Source organism: Geotrypetes seraphini, chromosome 1 (assembly GCF_902459505.1).
Source record: "Geotrypetes seraphini chromosome 1, aGeoSer1.1, whole genome shotgun sequence".
NCBI classification, from domain to species: domain Eukaryota; kingdom Metazoa; phylum Chordata; class Amphibia; order Gymnophiona; family Dermophiidae; genus Geotrypetes; species Geotrypetes seraphini.
In genome coordinates, this window is record NC_047084.1 from 296,363,397 (window position 1) to 296,382,816 (window position 19,420).

Consider the following 19,420-nt stretch of genomic DNA (forward strand, 5'->3'; position numbering starts at 1 on the left):
TTGGTCGGGTCCTTCGCTCTTATGTGCAGCGGACCCAGGAGATCAGGAAATCAGATTGTCTCTTTGTCCTTCTGATGGGTCCTCATAGGGGGGCTGGCGCCTCTAAGGCTCCTATTGCGCACTGGATCATGGAGACTATTGATTCCTCTTATCTTTTGAGGCAGAAGCCTGTTCTGGAATTTCTCAAGGCTCATTCCTCTCGGGGTCAGGCGGCTTCTTGGGTTGAGTCTTCGCTCGTGTCTCCAGTGGACATTTGTAAGGCTGCAGTTTGGTCTTCCTTGCATTCTTTTGTCAGACACTACCGGGTAGATGTTCAGGCGTGTCGGGACGCGGTGTTCGGTGAGTGTGTTCTGGTGTCGGCCCTTTGGGGGTCCCGCCCTTGATGGGGACTGCTTTGGTACGTCCCTTTCATAAAGATTAATCTCTACTGGTCTGGAGAGTGCTAAAGAAGGAGAAATTATGTTTTTTTACCTGCTAATTTACTTTCTTTTAACTTCTCCAGACCAGTAGATGTCCCACCCTGTCTGTTGTTGTGTTGGGGCTGTTGCGCAGGTAGTTTTGTTTTTTTGCTGCGGGTTCTAGTATTTTTCTAGGGCCGGGGAGAATTAATGAACAATGGCTGTGGCTCGGTTGGCTTAGCTGGCGAGCTGTGGGGACATTTTCCTTCTGGTATCTTTCTTCTGCATTTTCCTGTTCGGAGTATTGTTTATTTCTGTTTCCAGTTCTTAGTTTTGTTGGCTATTTGGCGGACTGATAAGAATAGAGAAGGGGATATCTTATGTACTATTCCACAGTTTTGTTTTCAGTCTCCACCTGCTGGTCATGATTGGATATATATATCCATTCGTAAAGATTAACCTCTACTGGCCTGGAGAAGCTAAAAAAGTAAATTAGCAGGTAAGAACCTAATTTCTCCTTTTAAGTTAGTCCAATAAAAAAAAGTTGTTTTATTTGTACATATTGCCCTAAATAAATTTGGAAACTTGGGTCTTACCAAAATCATATTAATATATCTCTTATGCTCATTCTGGCAGTTTTGAGAGTCCCACATGGGAAAATATAATGCCTGCTTGTCCTTGGAGAAAGCAGCGTTTCTTACCTTTAGCAGGTGTTCTCTGAGGCCAGTGGGCATATAGTCACATAATCCACCCACCTCACCTAGTTGGCTTTTTAAAAACAAATATTAAACTGATGGTCCCGCGAGCCAACATCAGGTGGAAAGGCACTGCCATGTGCACAGTACAGGCATTGTCTTAAAGTTTTATGTGGCAGTGCACTTAGTAGTGTTCTTATCAGGTTCCGTAGATGAGGTCACCCACGTGTAAGAATTATATGCCTGATGTCCTCTAAGAATACCTATTACTGGTAAGTAACTTTGCTGTTTGTGGCTTCATCAATAAAAGGAGGAGTATAAGACTTAAGTTTAATTCTGTTGAGTTTGTTTACTTAACTGATAATAGTATGCATTAATAGTGCTTAATAAATAGAAACTTATTTATTTATTTAAAAATTTATATACCGCATACAACTATGCAGTTTCCATATCACATAGAATCTTGTTTCCCTCCGATTATCACATATAACTTAAGACATGATTGACCTAATGATTTTGTAACTTTGCTTTATTCTTACTCCTTGATTATTTTCTAGGTCCGGTGTATGATGAAAACTCTGTGTACGGTGCTCGCCGGCAATACAACGGTGAGCCTCCATTCCAGATGGAGAGTAGGCCCCTATTCTTTACCTCCGGACCATCGACTTCATACCAGTGTGGTGAGATGAATTCCCCTTTCTGTGATGACACCCCTTACCTTGGATACACCAGCTTTGAACACCACCAGGGTTCCTTGGGAAATGGTGGGTTTCCCATATTGGTTGTAAACAAAAGCACCCCAATCTAAATTTGCTTGCATTGCCTCAGTGTATGCAAATTTCTCATGCATATTCATTGTGAATATCCTGAAAATATGACTGACTTGGGTGTATTCTAAGAATTGGATTGAGAAGCCCTGCAGTAGGTATTTTCCCTTTCCAGAGAGCTTTGTAGACTTTGTTCTGAGGCACCAGAGAGTGAAATGAATTGCCCAGGGTTACAAGGGTCAATAAAGACAAGTCCTAGTTCCTTGAGGCCCTTTGTGCATTTTTTGTGTGCCACGGTTACAAGGAACATCATCAAAGTTTTAACCCTGCTGCTCTAACCACTAGACTGATCCTTGAATGCAGGAGCACCTTACTGGCAGCCCTGAATTAACTATTAAGCAAAATAAACACATGCTTAGGGCAACAAGGGAGGGAGGCACCACAGAGTTTTTCCCTTATCGATCATGCCCTTAACTCTTTCACTGCCATCTGCCACACCCATTATGCAACATGAATTTCAGTTTTTCTTTTTTTTTATAAATCTTTATTGATTTTTAAGACCAACAAAAGTGCAATAACTATAAGAAAATAAGCAATGCCTCTGCGGGGTCAGACCTGAGGACTATCGTGCCCAGCAGTCCACTCATGTGGCGGCCCAACAGGTCCAGGACCTGTGCAGTAATCCTCTATCTGTACCCCTCTATCCCCTTTTCCAGCAGGAAATTGTCCAATCCTTTCTTGAACCCCAGTATCGTACTCTGCCCTATTACGCTCTGGAAGCGCATTCCAGGTGTCCACCACACGTTGGGTAAAGAAGAACTTCCTAGCATTCGTTTTGAATCTGTCCCCTTTCAACTTTTCCGAATGCCCTCTTGTTCTTTTAATATTTGAAAGTTTGAAGAATCTGTCCTCTACTCTCTCTATGCCCTTCATGATCTTGTAAGTCTCTATCATATCCCCTCTAAGTCTTTTCTCCAGGGAAAAGAGACCCAGTTTCTCCAATCTCTCAGCGTATGAAAGGTTTTCCATCCCCTTTATCAGACATGTCGTTCTCCTCTGAACCCTCTCGAGTAACGCCATGTCCTTCTTAAGGTACGGTGACCAATATTGGACGCAGTACTCCAGTTGCGGATGCACCATCGCCCGATACAATGGCAAGATAACTTCTTTCGTTCTGGTTGTTATACCCTTCTTGATTAAGTTAAACACTTATAATCATAATCAATAACACTGCATAAAGAATAAATCCAAGTATTAAGACAAAGCAAAGAAATAACCTCCCCCCACACCATCTCACCGTTCCCTGGATGTATGTGGAAATAAACAAAACTTAAAGACAACTATAATGAAGTAATAAAAGACGTCAACGGGCCCAAAACCAGTTTAAATAAATTGCTATGCCCCAACATGTCAGCATTCATTTTCTCATACCTATAGCTTGAGCATAAGTTCACCCCCCAAAAAGGAAAATTGAGGCGATCATAATTTTTCCAGTTACGAGTTACCATTTGCATGGCTATCCCGGTCATAATTAGGAAAAGCCGGAATTTCAGTTTTTCTAATCATTATACATATATATATATATATATATATATGATATTTTTTTTACAATATTTCTCAGCGCTTATTGAGTCTCATCAGTTAAGCAATGGAAGGACTGAGGGGCACCTTTGTTGGGCTGTGTTTAGGGCATCAGTTTGCCTTAATCCAGCCCTGCTTACCTGCATGCACAAGTTTTAATCAATGATATTGCGGCAGAGGTAAGGACTGAGTTTCTGGTTGGTCTACATCTGTTATTTAAGAACTTTATATGGCTATAAATTTAATTTTAAATCATGAACTGCGTAATTCACTGCGTAGCTTGCTAGCCCTTAGGTGTTCAAGAATAATGACAATTGTACAAATATTTCCAATCAGATATTTTTTATTAACATTACCAGAATCAAATTTTAAGAGGCATGTGTACAAGGAGTTCATCTTACAGACACTTAAATATGGCGTTTCTGTTAACGAACTCGACGCTATACTAGTTTGTGCATTCATATATACCTTACATGATGCCATCCCTTCACTAACATCGAATTGATCAAAAATATTTGATTCCATATAAGGCTTACTTCTATACCTTTATATGGGGGCGTGCCACAAAAGCATTCCTAAAAATTACATTCTTATACCAAGCTTACATGATTTATAAAGAAAAATACAAAAACAAATATTGGAATATACTCACAAAAGATAATCGATACACACAGCTTTAAACCCTTACTGCTAAAATCAGCCTGCATCTCTGCTATCAGTGTGTGCTGAAAAGTCAGCCTGCATCTCTGCTAGCAGCATGTGCTGAAAAGTCTTTGTTCCCAGTCAGAACAGAAGAAGGAGGGGCTACCCCCCCCCCCCAAGTTCTACAAACTACGATTTTGCCTATCTAGTCCTTTAATACAATTTCAAAGTAAAATATATATTCTAATCTACAGTTATTACCTGAAGCTGCCTAAGTAAATTCCTAGTTTATAGTTTTAATGGCTTACTAAAATTTACTAAAACTTAATTCTGGATCTATACAATAATACAAATGTGTATCTAATTAGTGTTTCATGCTGCAAAATCAGGGCCTCTTAGAATGTATAGTTCTGTTTCTCAAGGTAAGGCAACCAGGTCAAAGGCCAACCCCTGTCTGCCTATAAATTCCCTGGGGTTCTCCCTAGATCAGACTGGATACACATTTAAACAATGAAACCTTATGAAACTTAAGCTATAGCATCTGGAATAAATTTTCTATAGCGCTTAACAGGCTAAGCTGCATTTCTTCTCCTTCAAGCACACAGCACATGTGGGTTTTTTTCAAATCAATTTGTTAATTATCCATCCTTTGCCTCTCTGATTGTTAATATTCTGGTTTATCCAATTTTAGTTTTATAGACATGTCCTCACCTGCTCTAGGCTTAGGCCTTATCTGACAAATGTCATTTCTAACTAGTGAAATCCTGGCAAAGTGAGAATGTAATTTTGCCCATACCTGTCCATATTAATAGGCTGCCCCCCTCCCCCTTTCAGGCTCATTTAAGGCAAAGAACCACTTAAATCATCAAGGAAGAACTACTACGGCAACAAAATCTTCAGATCCAACAACCAAAGTAATACATTGTTCAACATTTGGCGCTCCATATCCTCTAAACATGATTCCACCACACTCCTCTTCTCTCCATCTGCCGATGATCTAGCAAAATTTTTCAATGAGAAAGTCACTACCTTACGATGCTCTTTCCCACCAACACCCTCTTACAACTCTCTGGTGCTCGCCATCTCCAACCCTACTCTAACCGTGGCCAACCATCTCTAACCGTGGCCAACAATATCCCAGCCGACAGATCCTGGACCGCTTTCGAGCTCTTATCCGATTCCCAGGTCTCTAAACTCAGCCTCAAGTCAAAATCCTGCAACTGTACCTTGGATCCTTTCCCCTCCTACTTATACGAGAATATTCCCGCACAAGCCATCTCATCTCTCACCAAACTTATAAATTCCGCCCTACTTTAGGCCTATTTTCTGCAGAAATGGGACACATTGCCTTATCCCCTCTATTGAAAAAGGCTGATCTAAATCCTTCCACACCATCCAGCTATCGCCCAATAGCTAATATTCCTCTCCTGACCAAGATGCTGGAGTCCATCATAGCCACCCAACTCTCATCCTATCTTGAGAGATTCTCCATTCTCCTACCCTACCAACATGGCTTCAGACCCAACTTCAGCACCAAATCCCTATTGGCCTCATTAATTTCAAAGGTCCAACAACTTTGCAACAAGTTCGCTGTCCTTCTTCAATTCGACCTTTCTGCAGCTTTCGACATTGTCCATCATGACATACTAATTCTCCAACTTTCTGAAATTGGCATAAACTCCACAGTCTTAGATTAGTTCTCAAAATTCTTACGTTCCCGCTCCTACTTCGTTAACATGAATTGCACCTCATCCTCCCCTTGGAAACCGATTTGCGGAGTCCCTCAGGGTTCACCTCTATCCCCGATTCTTTTCAATGTTTATATGTCCTCCCTGAAACTCCTCCAACTATCCCCCCTGGAGACACTTTACACCTACGCCGACGACGTCCTTGTCCTCCTCGAGACCGACTCTAACCTCACCAACCTCTCTGATAACATCTCTTCTTGTATAACGAACCTCACCGTTCAAATGAAACTAAACGAGACCAAAACAAAACTACTTTGGCTCGGCCAAAAATTAGATCAGCTACCCACCCCATCCTCTGGCACCAAACTGCAGCTTGAGCACTCAAGCAAAGTTCTGGGAATCATCATTGACTCTACACTGTCCTTCAACGATCACCTCAACTCCTTAGTAAAAAAATGCTTTTTCAATCTTCACGTGTTAAGGAAAGTAAGATCCTGCTTCCATCAACAACACTTCGCTGTCCTCGTTCAATCCATTATTCTTTCCAGACTGGATTACTGCAACTCCATCTACTTAAGCCTAACAAAGAAAAACCTTCTCAGACTTCAGTGGATTCAGAACACTGCAGCTAAACTAATCTTCGCAAAAAGCAAATTCGACCACGTCTCCCCGCTTCTATCTAAGCTTCACTGGCTCCCAGTTATCCTCAGGGTTCACTACAAATGCGTCTGTCTAGCCTTCAGATCTCTACACGGCATCCTTCCTCCCCTTTTTCTACTATCTTGGCTCTCCTCGAATCTTAACTCCACCAGATCCATTCAAAAATTCAAACTATCCTTCCCCTCTTTAAAAGGCATATCCCATACAGAAAAACTTGGGACATCCCTCCTCTTCAGGATCACCGAGCTGTGGAACAGCTTTACTGCCCCTCTTCGGAGTTCGACCTCCCTCCAACGCTTCTGAAAACATTTGAAAACTTGACTTTTCTCTAAAATGTAACTACTCCCTCCCTCTCCATTATACTAAGTCCCTCTTTCTTTCTTTTTACTAAGCCCTTCCTCTTTCCATTGGAATTCCTTTCTATATTAATTCCTGTAAACCGTGTCGAGCTCTACTTTTGTGGAGATGATGCGGTATACAAACTTAAGGTTTAGTTTAGTTTAGATTTCTCATTAATTTTAATTTTCTCTTTCATTCAAAAAGTGTTAATGGAGTGCTGTGATACTTATTCTAAGGGGGCTGACTTGTTTTCTGTTAGTGCTAGGATCACTTGGTTTTGTAGTTGCTATATAGAATAGAAATACTCATATTGATCTGATGTGTATCGTAGTGAATTCTATTAAAATAAGCCATGTTCTGTCTGTTTTTTAAATGCATATGAAATATAATGATCATCTTTTATCAATTCATATTTTTGCTTATCCCTCTTTAGAATTTTTGAGAATCTTTGAATTCATGGAAGGCAAAAATTATACCAAACTCATAGGGCTCCTTTTACAAAGGTACACTAATGTTTTTAGCGCACACACCGGATTAGTGCACGCTACCTGAAAAACTACCGCCTGCTCAAGAGGAGGCAGTAGCGGCTAGCGCGCGCAGCATTTTAGGGCACGCTATTCTGCATGTTAAGGCTCTAACGCACCTTTGTAAAAGGAGTCCTTAGTGGAACTACAGATGTGCCATGAGACATTTATGCTGTAGCAGGATGTATCGTCCTGCTCTCTCAATTTCAGAGATGTACATGGTAGAGAGAATGGAGTCTGACAGATTTTATCCAATAGTGGTAGAAACCCCCCCTATTAAATAAGGTATATGAGGGCGAATCAAAAATTAAAGGCAACTGTTCAATTACGCAATAACCGGAACAGAGCTAGTAAAATACAACATATGTACTCGTACATTGCCTGTTGGATAGTTTGTCCACACATAGTGCAGCGCTCGGCCTTTAGTCGTGTGGCAGCCATGAGGTCAGAAGCATACACAGTAATGCATTTTCTTTTGGCAGAGGGAATGAAACCTGTGGATAGTCACCATCTAATATTGACTCAGTATGGTCAAAGCACCATGAATCAACGAAAGGTTTATGAGTGAATAAAAAGGTTTAAAGCGGGAAGAACAGGTATAACCAAAGAAGGTTGTTCTGGTCACCCATCAGCATCACTCACACAAGAGCACATTGACAGGGCGGATGCCTTGATTAGAGAAGGCCAACAGAAAGCAGTGTCTTAGTTGGCTGCAAATTTGGATATCTGCTATGGATCTGCATTTGCCATAAGTTTCAAGTTTCAAGTTTCAAGTTTATTCAATCTTTTGATGGATCGCCTATAACAATTACTAAGCGATGTACATATAATAATAAAAGAGATAAGAAACTTAACATAATAATTAATTACGTGACATAAACTAAAAACATTTAAAACGTACTTGAGGGGCAAGGAAAAATTAAAAAGTTACAATTTCGGGTTATATAAGAAAAAAGGGAAAGTACAAAAGGTAGGGTAAAAAGATAGAACAAAATGGCTCAAGCAAACTTCGTTAACTTCTTTAACAATAAAACCAGATCATAAATAATTTAAAAAAAAAAAAAAAAGAAAAAAAGAGAAAAAATAAAAAAACTACTAAAGGTCAAAGGCATCATTAAATAGATATGTTTTTAATAGTTTTTTAAATGTTGAGATATTTTTTTCTGATCTAATGAATTGAGGAAGTTTATTCCACCTTTGTGGGCCGGCGACGGTAAAAGTATCAGCTCTTCTGGTGCCTATGAATTTTAGAGATGGAACTGTTAATAAGCATTGGTCGGAAGAGCGAAGAGATCGGTGTGGTTTATATGGAATTAAAGTTTTGGAGATAAATTGAGGTTCGTTGGATGTTAACGTTTTGAAAATTAGAAGCATTAATTTGAAACAGATCCTGTGATTTACTGGTAACCAGTGAGCATCTATTAGTAATGGAGATACGTGGTCGAATTTTTTTGCATTATAAATTAATTTTATTGCTGTATTTTGAATTATTTGTATTCTTCTTATTTCTTTATGTGTGATATTTAGGAATAGAGCATTACAATAATCTATTTTCGCTATTATAAATGAATGAATTAGGATCTTTAAAGAAGAAGGAGTAAGAAATTTAGCAATAGATCTTATCTGCCGTAATTTATAAAAACAGTTTTTAACCATATAGGATATGTGTTCATGATAGGATAATTTTTCATCTATGTAAATGCCAAGAATTTTTGTTGAGGATACCATGTTAATGGGGATGTTGTTGAGAACAAAAGATTTAGAAAGAGAAATCTCGTTTTTCCAGTTAAATAAAATGGATTGAGTCTTATTAATGTTTAATGCCAATTTGTTTGTGTTTAACCAGTTTTGGACGAGCTCTAGCTTTTGATTTATTGAGGAAATATCTGTAGTGTTTTCAGGATCTAAAGGGTGTAAGAGTTGGATATCGTCTGCGTAAGAATAAGGGATGAAGCCTATGGCCTGACAAAGTTCTAGTAAAGGAGCGAGAAAGATGTTAAACAATAGAGGAGACAAAATGGATCCTTGTGGTATTCCAAAGGTTGCCGTGTAAGGGGTGGATTCCTCATTGTTAAATCTAACGATGGAGGTTCTGTTAGTAAAATAAGATTTAAACCAGTCTAAGACTTGCTCGGTAATTCCTTTTTCTTTTAGTCTTCTTAGGAGGAGATCATGGTCGATGGTGTCAAAGGCGGCGGAAATGTCTAAGGAAAAAAGTATTACTGATTTGTGTTGATCGAGGTAGTAATGGATGTTAGAGGTTAAGCCTGTTAGGGAATATTCAGTATTATGGAATTTTCTGAAACCTGTTTGGTTCGGGTGTAATGCGTTTGTTTTTTCGAAAAAATCAGAAAGTTGGTTGAATATGATTTTTTCTGTCAATTTTGCGAGGAATGGTATGTTTGCTATCGGACGATAATTAGTTAATTCATTAATACTGGTTTTGTAATTTTTCACAATAGGGGTAATGTAAGCAGATTTCCATTCTGATGGAACTGTAGAGGTAGTCAAGCTACAATGAATAAGAGCCAATATAAAAGGACCAAAATGGGAAAGGTTTTTTTTTAAATAGAATGGAGGAATTAATTCAGATCGGGAGCCTTTTAGATTAACCTGAGAAAATAATGATTCAATGTCTTGTAAGGAGGGAGTTTTGAACTTTGAACATTTTGCTGTAGGAATAAGGTCAGATTGATCAGAGTCATTGATGCAAACAGAAGGATTTTGGGAAAAGGATTTCCGGATATTATTAATTTTAAGAATGAAGGCGTCCGATAGTTCTTGAGCTTTTAAGGTTGATTTCTGCGTTGAGGTTTTTGATTTATGTAAAGGGTCCATTGATTTTAAAATGTTATAAAGAATGGAGGAGTTTTTCGCTTTCTCAATTTTTTTGGAATAGTAAATTTTCTTTGTTATATTAATTTTTGTTTTATAGTGAGTTGCTTTATCTCTGTATTTTAGTAAATTATCGGTTGATTTGTTTTGGCGCCATTTTCTTTCAAGAGAACGTAATTGTCGTTTGATTTGATGAAGCTCTGAATTATACCAGGGATTGATGGCTTTTTTAAGAGAGATAGTTTTTGAGGTTAATGGGACTATTGTATCTAAGAGTGAGGTTAGTGAAAGATTCCAAGCAGAGACTAGATTAGTAATTGAATTAGCGTGCGCCGCAGTAGGTTGAGTTAAATATGTCATCAGCTGACCTGATGGGGGAGGTGTCCGGCGCGCCGCCGCTGCGCCGCGGCAGGAGAAGCTGTAAGACTAAAAAATAATTAAAACAATAGATAAGTAAAAGCAAAGTAAGACAGTATTAAAATAAATTTTTAAAATGCTAGTAAGATAAAACAGCAGAAGTGTCTTGTGCCAGGAAGCTTGTGCAGTGATTAAGTGAAGAGCGTGCGCCGCAGTAGGTTGAGTTAAATATGTCATCAGCTGACCTGATGGGGGAGGTGTCCGGCGCGCCGCCGCTGCGCCGCGGCAGGAGAAGCTGTAAGACTAAAAAATAATTAAAACAATAGATAAGTAAAAGCAAAGTAAGACAGTATTAAAATAAATTTTTAACATGCTAGTAATATAAAACAGCAGAAGTGTCTTGTGCCAGGAAGCTTGTGCAGTGATTAAGTGAAGAGCGTGCTCCGCAGTAGGTTGAGTTAAATATGTCATCAGCTGACCTGATGGGGGAGGTGTCCGGCGCGCCGCCGCTGTGCGGCGGCAGGAGAAGCTGTAAGACTGATGGGGGAGGTGTAAGACTAAAAAATAATTAAAACAATAGATAAGTAAAAGCAAAGTAAGACAGTATTAAAATAAATTTTTAAAATGCTAGTAAGATAAAACAGCAGAAGTGTCTTGTGCCAGGAAGCTTGTGCAGTGATGGGTTCCGCAACAGCATGTATAGGTTGCAACCCAGGTCCTGAGATGGTATGAAGAAGATCCGAGTATTTTGGAGAGAATTATCACCAGTAACGAGACATGGATGTATCACTGTGACCTGGAGAGCAAAAGACAAAGCATGATGAAGCATGTAAGCGGTGTTCACCTGACTTCGGGAGCAGCCCAAAAATTTATTCTCTGCAGGAATGCAGAAGCTAGTTGAATGATGCAACAAATGTGTTGTCTTGTATGGGGATTATGTGGAAAAGTGATACGTTCAATTTCTCAGAGTTACTTCTATTAAAGCCGTTAAATGTATTTTGCCTTTAATTTGTTATTACCCTCGTAGTTGCTTTGGATCTCTAAACATAAATGCAATAATGAGATAGCCCAAAAGTCCTCCTACCCTTTCTACGCCACTACCAGTTCTCAGTCTGGTTGTTTTCCTTTCACCTTTTATACTTTATATTAATAGCTGGAAATTATAGATGCTTTGGTGCATCAAAGTTTGAAGCACTAGAGACTTCTACAGTCGATGCATTAAAGCACCGGCTGCCTCCTTGATAAAGCCTGGGATGAAATTCGAAATAATAAAATTCGCAGACGACACCAAACTATTTAGTGGAGTCGCGATAAGAGGATTGTGAAGACTTACAAAGGGACCTGAATAAACTAGAAGAGTGGGCGACGAGATGGCAGATGAAGTTTAATGTAGAGAAATGTAAAGTCTTGCACGTAGGAAACAGAAACCCGAAGTACAGCTATACGATGGGAGGACTGGTAATGGGTGAAGTACCCTAGAGAAGGACTTGGGGGTAATAGTGGACAAGACAATGAAACCATTGGCACAGTGCGCAGCGGCCTCTAAGAAGGCGAATAGAATGCTAGGTCTTATCAGGAAAGGTATTATAACCAGAACGAAAGAAGTTATCCTGTCGTTGTATTGGGCGATGGTGCGCCCGCATCTGGAGTACTGCGTCCAATATTGGTCGCCATACTTTAAGAAGGATATGGCATTACTCAGGAGGGTTCAGAAAAGAGCGACGCGATTGATAAAAGGTATGGAAAACCTTTCAAATGCTGAAAGATTAGCGAAACTGGGGCTCTTTTCCCTGGAAAAGCGGAGGCTTAGAGGGGATATGATAGAGACTTACAAGATCATGAAGGGCATAGAGAAAGTGGAGAGGGACACATTTTTCAAACTTCCGAAAACTAGAAGAACGAGAGGGCATTTGGAAAAATTAAGAGGGGACAGATTCAGAATCAATGCTAGGAAGTTCTTCTTCACCCAAAGGGTGGTAGACATCTGGAATGTGCTTCCAGAGGGTGTGATAGGACAGAGTACGGTATTGGGGTTCAAGAAGGGACTGGATGATTTCCTGAAGGAAAAGGGGATAGAACTATACAGGTCCTGTACCTGATGGGCCACCGCATGAGCGGACTGCTGGGCACAATGGACCTCTGGTCTGACCCAGCAGAGGCACTACTTATGTTCTTGTGATGGGTCGGGCGAAACGGGGTCAGTCGGAAGAAAATTTAGACAATTCATGTAAGACACATGAATTTTGGTGTTCCTCATTAACATTATGAGCAACAGTTTTGCATAATAACTTCACTTTGGGTTCCATTTCCTGTTTGGTAGTAAATCATGTAGATTTTTATGGTAAATACTCAAAAGTATTTATAGTAAAACAAAAAAAGAAAGATTAATTTGTGTACACAATTTAGTTTGAAGGATTTTTTTTTTTAAGTATCGATGAAAGAAAACCTCCATCCACGTTTAAACCAATTAAGATTGTAATAATCTTTGGTGAGGATTTCTGAGATCCTTTTTCCTTCATTGAATATTACCAATCATACCATAAATCTTTTTTGAGTATCTGGATTTGTTTTTGGTTTACACACATGATTTGCCCAGATATGAATGAACTGAGTTTTTGAACAAGCAGCATTACAGCTGAGTCACAAGATGACCCAGGTGCCACTAGGGGTAATGAATTCTCGGCAGCCTGTAGTCCCAAGGAACAAGCCTAAACCATGTGCATGTAGGAAGGAGCAGGGCTCGGAAAGCACCCATCTGCAGGGCTCCTCTAAGAAAATTCTCTATTAGATGAAAGCTAAAGTTGTTAACCCACTTATATGTGATAAATCTACCAATTTTACTGTAAAACTGAACAAACATTTGCATTTGTTAAATGTCATTTTTTACAGGATGTCACTTTTCCCTCCTTTCAACCACAAACTTTTTCTCTTCTCGACACCATTGTTTGGCGCTACAGGTTTTCCCAGAGGCTTGCCTTCTAACAGGGTTGTCAGCATGATGCCGAACGCCAGTTCTTCTTCAAACCTTTTCAACTTCTCCATGAAGAAATCTGGCAGATTTCCGACATACATGGCGCACCCTCCTACATCACAGTGGAATCAGGGTGACAGCCGCTGCAGTCTTGTGATGCGCAAGCCCCTGCAGCAGAGAGATGGAGGTCCTCCTCACCTTCGACAGTATGTACTTCCGTATGGCAGGTACTGAGGGGGCCACCCCTACACATGAGCACTAGCTGGAGCCTCCAGAAACTTTTGATGCCATTCAGTTTACACTACAGATCTTATGCTGTACCTTAGCTTTATCAATTGTTTTATCCTGTTTCTTTTTTCTAAAGAGAGTTCCCCCTTTTGTGAACTGCTATATAAATGAGTGGTTGTTATCACTGGGCCTGCTGATTTTTCTTTCAAGATTTGCACTGTGTGTGAATTGTTTTCCTTAATTATCTGATCATGTGCACTACAGCCTTTTATCAGGATGGAAGGGCATTGCATATTAAAGCCGAACTTGGCAGCTGTGCTGCATTAAGTCTAGGTGTGTTCACCACAGTTAAAACTGGCCCTGTGTCTGAACAGTGTTATTTTATGAGTGAGCTAGCTAGCTTGTCAAAAAGGGGAGGGGGGGAAGTAGCTGCTTTCAGATTTGTTCTAGTTATTTATACTAAATTTTTATGTTTTAAAATATTTTTTAAATGAGATTTTTGTATTTTTGTATGTCTGAGAATTGTTACTCTCCATCTCTTGTACCAAATAAAGAAGAAATAGGATGTATATAAGGTGCCATTTTTTTTTTTTTTTTGTTGGGCATGAAGGGGTAGTGACTTGATGCGAATATTATAAAACAGCATTGCTGACTGTTAAAACCAAGTATTGATGTCATTCTACTGTTAGGTTTTACTCCTCTTTGCTATAAAGAGTATAAAACCAGACATAATGAGATAGATTCCATGGCAGTCATTAGGTCTTCAGCAGCTCTGTTCTGCGAAGAACATCAGGTTATACTACTTTACCCCCTCTTACTAAGGTGCACTAAATCGATTAGCGCCCATTATATTCTATGGACGCGTTAGCATTTAGCGCGCGCTAAATCGATTAGCGTACCTTAGTAAAAGGACCCCTTAGTTTAGAAACTGATTTATATGCTGCTGTTTTTTCCAGTTGGAAAAATATTACAGAACTTTCCATGCATGCTTTGGGGTCATCTTTGTCTCATGAGAAAAGTACTTAGGGGTTGTGTCTGTAAAAAGAAACTATTTTTTTTCCTGAAAATATGGGCTGCCTTAGCTCCCTAGTGCAGTGTTCTTCAAGGCTGAGACTTTGATCTTATCTATAGAGGTCATAATTCTTACAAACCCATCAATTTTTCAATGGAAGATATCTTCCTAGTTGCATTGGCTGCTGTTTTGTATAAGCAGTAACAACCAAGCACCACAAAAGAGAGAGATTGCACTGTCCTTTCTTCACTACTGTGAGTCTGGGCAAGTCATCGATGTGTATCTGCTCAGATTATATGGTGGTAGCTCTGTGAAGCTGTGCTTTAGATGTAGACTAAAGCTCCCTATAATCAGATATTGATATGAAGTATAACCGGAGGGGTGAGGTGTTTTGATTTTCATTTTAATTTGCATTTGGACTAGAGATTCTTGGTTTTTTTATTTAATGAAGGGATGAAAATGCTGCATTATATTTATGGAAAAAAATGGCCTTCCTACACATTCTTTTTGTGAGGTTTATAAAAATAGTTTCTTTTTAATGCTGTAAATTTCTGCCTGTGAACGAGTGCTGTTCTAGATTGTGAAAGCTAGTGCTATACTTTCTGTTAAAATACAGTCAAATGTTTACCCCAGAGGGTGACCGGTTTTTAGCAAACATGTAAATATGATGCCATTGGCTTAGACATTTACTGTAGGCCCTTCTGGAGTTTATTGACTAAGTTAGCTGAATGCTTTACATGTGAAACTGAAAACTCATGTTTGTGTGCAGATGCATTCCTTCATCTCTGTTTCTTCTTGTTTGGTGTAGTACTTCATATATTTTGCAGATTCAGATTCCTTGGAAAATCTTGTATTTGTTTTGATAATTCTCTCTTCTTCTGTGTTTGTATTTTGCATGATGTTAGAGCTTTAAAGTCCTAGTTTTCAAGGTGCCTGAGGGCAGGTCTCCCTCTCCCTCCCCAAATCTGTTTCAGGAACATTTTTAGCAGGAGTATTTTCCTGTCTTTAACAGTATTTGATAAGCTCTGCTGCTTGAGATGTTACAATGGTTTGTGAAAAATATATTCACAGTTCCCAGTTTCTTACAGCAAGAGTTTACAGTTCTGTAGCAGTTAATATGGAACAGTTGCATAACGTTTAATGGATCTGTATATTAAATGTTCATTTGTATTTTCCTTTACAAAAATAAAGTTGTTTTCAGACTTTTCTCATGTATCTGTTGAATGTATTTGATGTTCAAGGATTTTTGTTTTGGAGGGAGGGTGTAAAGCAGTGGTCTCGAAAATGTGGTTGGCCAGGTACTATTTGAGGCCCTTGGTATTTTTATCATAATCACAAAAGTAAAATAAAATAGTTTATTGATCATATGTCTCTTTAACTATAAATGACATTATTGTTATTATTAAGACTTATCCAAAAGGAAAGATAAATGATATTATTCAAGCACATTATTCCACTCCCTGCTTCTTCAATGGATGTACTCATCACTACTAGAGGGTTATTTCCCACAAGAACTCAGCGAAATCATAATAACTCCGATATTAAAGGACCCTAAAGGAGCAACAGACCAACCATCCAATTATAGACCCATTGCCTCAATCCCATTGTACATCAAACTGATGGAAGGTCTTGTAGCAAAAACATTGGCCTCTTACCTAGAGAATCACAACATACTCCACCCCATACAATCAGGATTCAGAACCAAATACAGCACGGAGACACTTCTAGGAACACTAATGGACACTGCAAGACAACACCTCAGTATAGGCAAGAAAATCCTGCTGATACAACTAGACCTTTCTGCAGCCTTCGACTTGGTAGACCACGACATGCTCCTACAAACTCTTGACTCAATAGGAATCTCAGGCAAAATACTTACATGGTTCAAAGGATTCCTACAATCAAGAACTTATAGAGTCAAAATAATGCAAGAAAAATCAGAACCATGGTCCAACCCCTGCGGTGTTCCCCAAGGATCACCCCTATCACCTACACTATTTAATATATACATAGCTTCCCTCAGCTACTACCTGGATAATCTTGGCATAATTTCATACAGCTACGCAGATGACATCACTCTTCTCCTACCTTTCGACCAACCAGAATCCATCATGACAAGCACAATACACAAAGCCCTCAAATCAGTTGCATTTTGGATGACAGAACACAAATTAAAACTTAACTCTGACAAAACAAATTTCATCCTATTAGAAAACAACAAAATTCCAACATTAACTAATCTTGTTATAAATTCGTTATCATACCCAATACAACCTACACTAAAATTACTTGGAATCATAATTGACAGAGGCTTCACTATGCAACCCCAAATTAACAAAATAATAAAAGCATTGTTCATGACCATGAGAAATCTAATAAAAATTCGAACATTCTTCGAAAAGAAGCAATTCCTACTATTGGTACAATCTCTTATTCTTCAGATGTTAGACTACTGCAACTTACTATACCTACCATGTCCCACGACCATGATGAAGCAATTGCAGACAGTACAGAATACAGCCCTAAGACTTGTCTATTCACTAAAAAAATATGACCATATCACAGAGGCATACCATGACTCGCACTGGCTTCCAATGGAAGCGAGAGTGCATTTCAAATTCTACTGCTTACTTTACAAGGCTATCAACGGAGAAAGCCCAACCTACTGGAATAACCGACTAAATCAATCCTCCTCAACCAGACACAGAAGAACCAACTCACTATTCTCCCATCCATCATCCAAAAATGTCAAACGAAAAAAACTTTGACAACCTTATAGCCTCCAAAGCAGCTAAACTGGACAGACAAATCACCACTCTGTTATCTTCAACTACAAACTACAAAACCTTCAAGAAAGATGCTAAAACCATACTCTTCAGAAAATACATAAAACCTATCCAGCACGACCAATCCCAATCCAACATCCAACACTCTCTATACCCTTAATACTCTCTAATACTCTTCTATTTACCAAACGTTATCTAAAACCCCATAATTCACCCTATTCCTATCTCCTAAAAACTTCTACTTCCCGTTGATAACTATCTTTATCCCAGGACAAGCAGGCAGGTATTCTCACTAGTGGGTGATGTCATCCGACAGAGCCCCGATACGGACGTCTCACAAGCATGTCTTGCTTGAAGAAACTCAGAAGTTTCGAGATGCCCGCACCACGCATGCGCCAGTGCCTTCCCGCCCGATGGTCCGGGCGTGTCTCCTCAGTTCTTTTTCTTCCGCGGAGCTGAGAAGTTTACTTCATTGCTGCGCCCATTCAATTTGATTTTTTTGCCTTCTGCATCACCGCGGGTTGAGTTCTTTTACTCTTGCCGTGTGTTGTTTCTTTCTTTGATTTCTTTTTTCCCAAAAAAAAAAAAAAAAAATTTTTCTTCCAACTCCGGGTCGGCCGCGTGGCTTGGGCCCCGCGCCTTCGACCTTGTGGCGGAACTTTTCCGGCCTATGTCCCGGCCGATCACCGGTTTTAAAAAGTGTAGCAAGTGCCAGCGCGCGATTTCGCTTACGGACCCGCATCGACGCTGCCTCCAGTGTCTGGGTCTGGACCACTTTCCGAAATCGTGCCAGCCTTGCTCCACTTTGACAGCGCGAGCGTTTAAGCGTCGCTGTCTTCTGTGGGAGTCCATGTTCAAGATGGAAGCTGCGTTGGATCCTACAGCTTCAACATCGACTGGTGCTTCGACTCCATCTGCGAAGCCTTCGGCCTCCCCGGCTGTTTTGAGTCTTCTGAAGCCGGCATCGTTCACGCTGGTTTCGGCCTCGGCGCCGGTGCCTTCCTCCGTCTCCTCGGACCAGGCGCCGACCCCTACTGTTCCAACGGTGGTGCTCAAAGTGCCGAAGGCTGGCAAGCAGAAGCACTCGGCACCGAAGGAGCGCGGAGACCGTGCGGTAGGGCCCCCTTTTGGTGCGGATCCCTCCATATCGGCTTCGTTGCGGTCCCTTCTGGAGGCTCAGTTTGTGGAACTCATGAACACCATGGGGCCCCGGCTGATTGCCTCGATCCAGGGTGACCTCCCAGTTCCGATTCCGAGGGGTGGGCCGCCCCCTCCTCCTCCGCGCCGCTCGACCTCGTTGCTCGGCGAGGAGGAGCGGAGGTCGGCGTCCCGAGCCTCGAGGTCGGCCTCAGGCAGTGCCATGCCCCCCTTGGAGCCTAGTACCTCGAGGAAGGCCTCCTTTAGTGACATGCCTCCCTTAGAGCCTATTCCCTCGAGGAAAGCTTCCCTTAGTGACTTGCCTCCTTTGGAGCCTGTTACTCCTCCCCATGAGTCGGTGTGGCGTCCTCCTTCGAGGCCTCCCAGTCCTGGGCATAGCCGGAAGCAGGACGAGTTCTTCCGAACCCCCTATCAAGCATGGGCGGCGTCGGGGGAAGCGACAAATCTTCCGCCTCTAAGATCTATGGCCTCGAGTCCTATCTGCTCTATGGAGACTTCGGGGGATCAGTATTCTACCAGACGGGCTCGATCCCCATCCAGATATCGTGAGGGGCATCGATCCAGGCACTCTTCGAGGCATTCCTCTCGACACTCGACCGTCTCTCCTCAGAAGAAATTGCCTCGTATGGGGTACTCTGCTTCGGCTGGGTCTCCTCCTCTGGGACCGGAGTTCGAGGACCCTGAAGTTTTTTACTCACCCTGTTGTTCTCAGGCCTCGGTGGAGCCCGAGGCCTCGACTTCTTCCAGCCCTTCTCGAAGACCGGCGCTGGCGGACCAAC

General features: G+C 40.8%; 1 protein-coding gene across 6 annotated transcripts in view; it reads left to right on the forward strand.

The window, feature by feature from the left end:
• The window catches only part of LOC117364564 (PC-esterase domain-containing protein 1A-like), a 163,098-nt gene extending 147,190 nt beyond the window's left edge, over nucleotides 1–15,908 (forward strand). For 4 of the 6 annotated variants that reach the window (XM_033953914.1, XM_033953904.1, XM_033953887.1 and 1 more), the window contains exons 9-10: nucleotides 1,651–1,857; nucleotides 13,444–15,908. In XM_033953914.1, coding sequence (XP_033809805.1) covers nucleotides 1,651–1,857; nucleotides 13,444–13,691 — 455 coding nt within the window. In that variant the 3' untranslated portion in view covers nucleotides 13,692–15,908. The remainder of the gene's footprint in view (nucleotides 1–1,650; nucleotides 1,858–13,443) is intronic. The other 2 variants (XM_033953931.1, XM_033953922.1) reach the window with 2 other exon arrangements.
• Nucleotides 15,909–19,420: the final 3,512 nt, after the last annotated feature.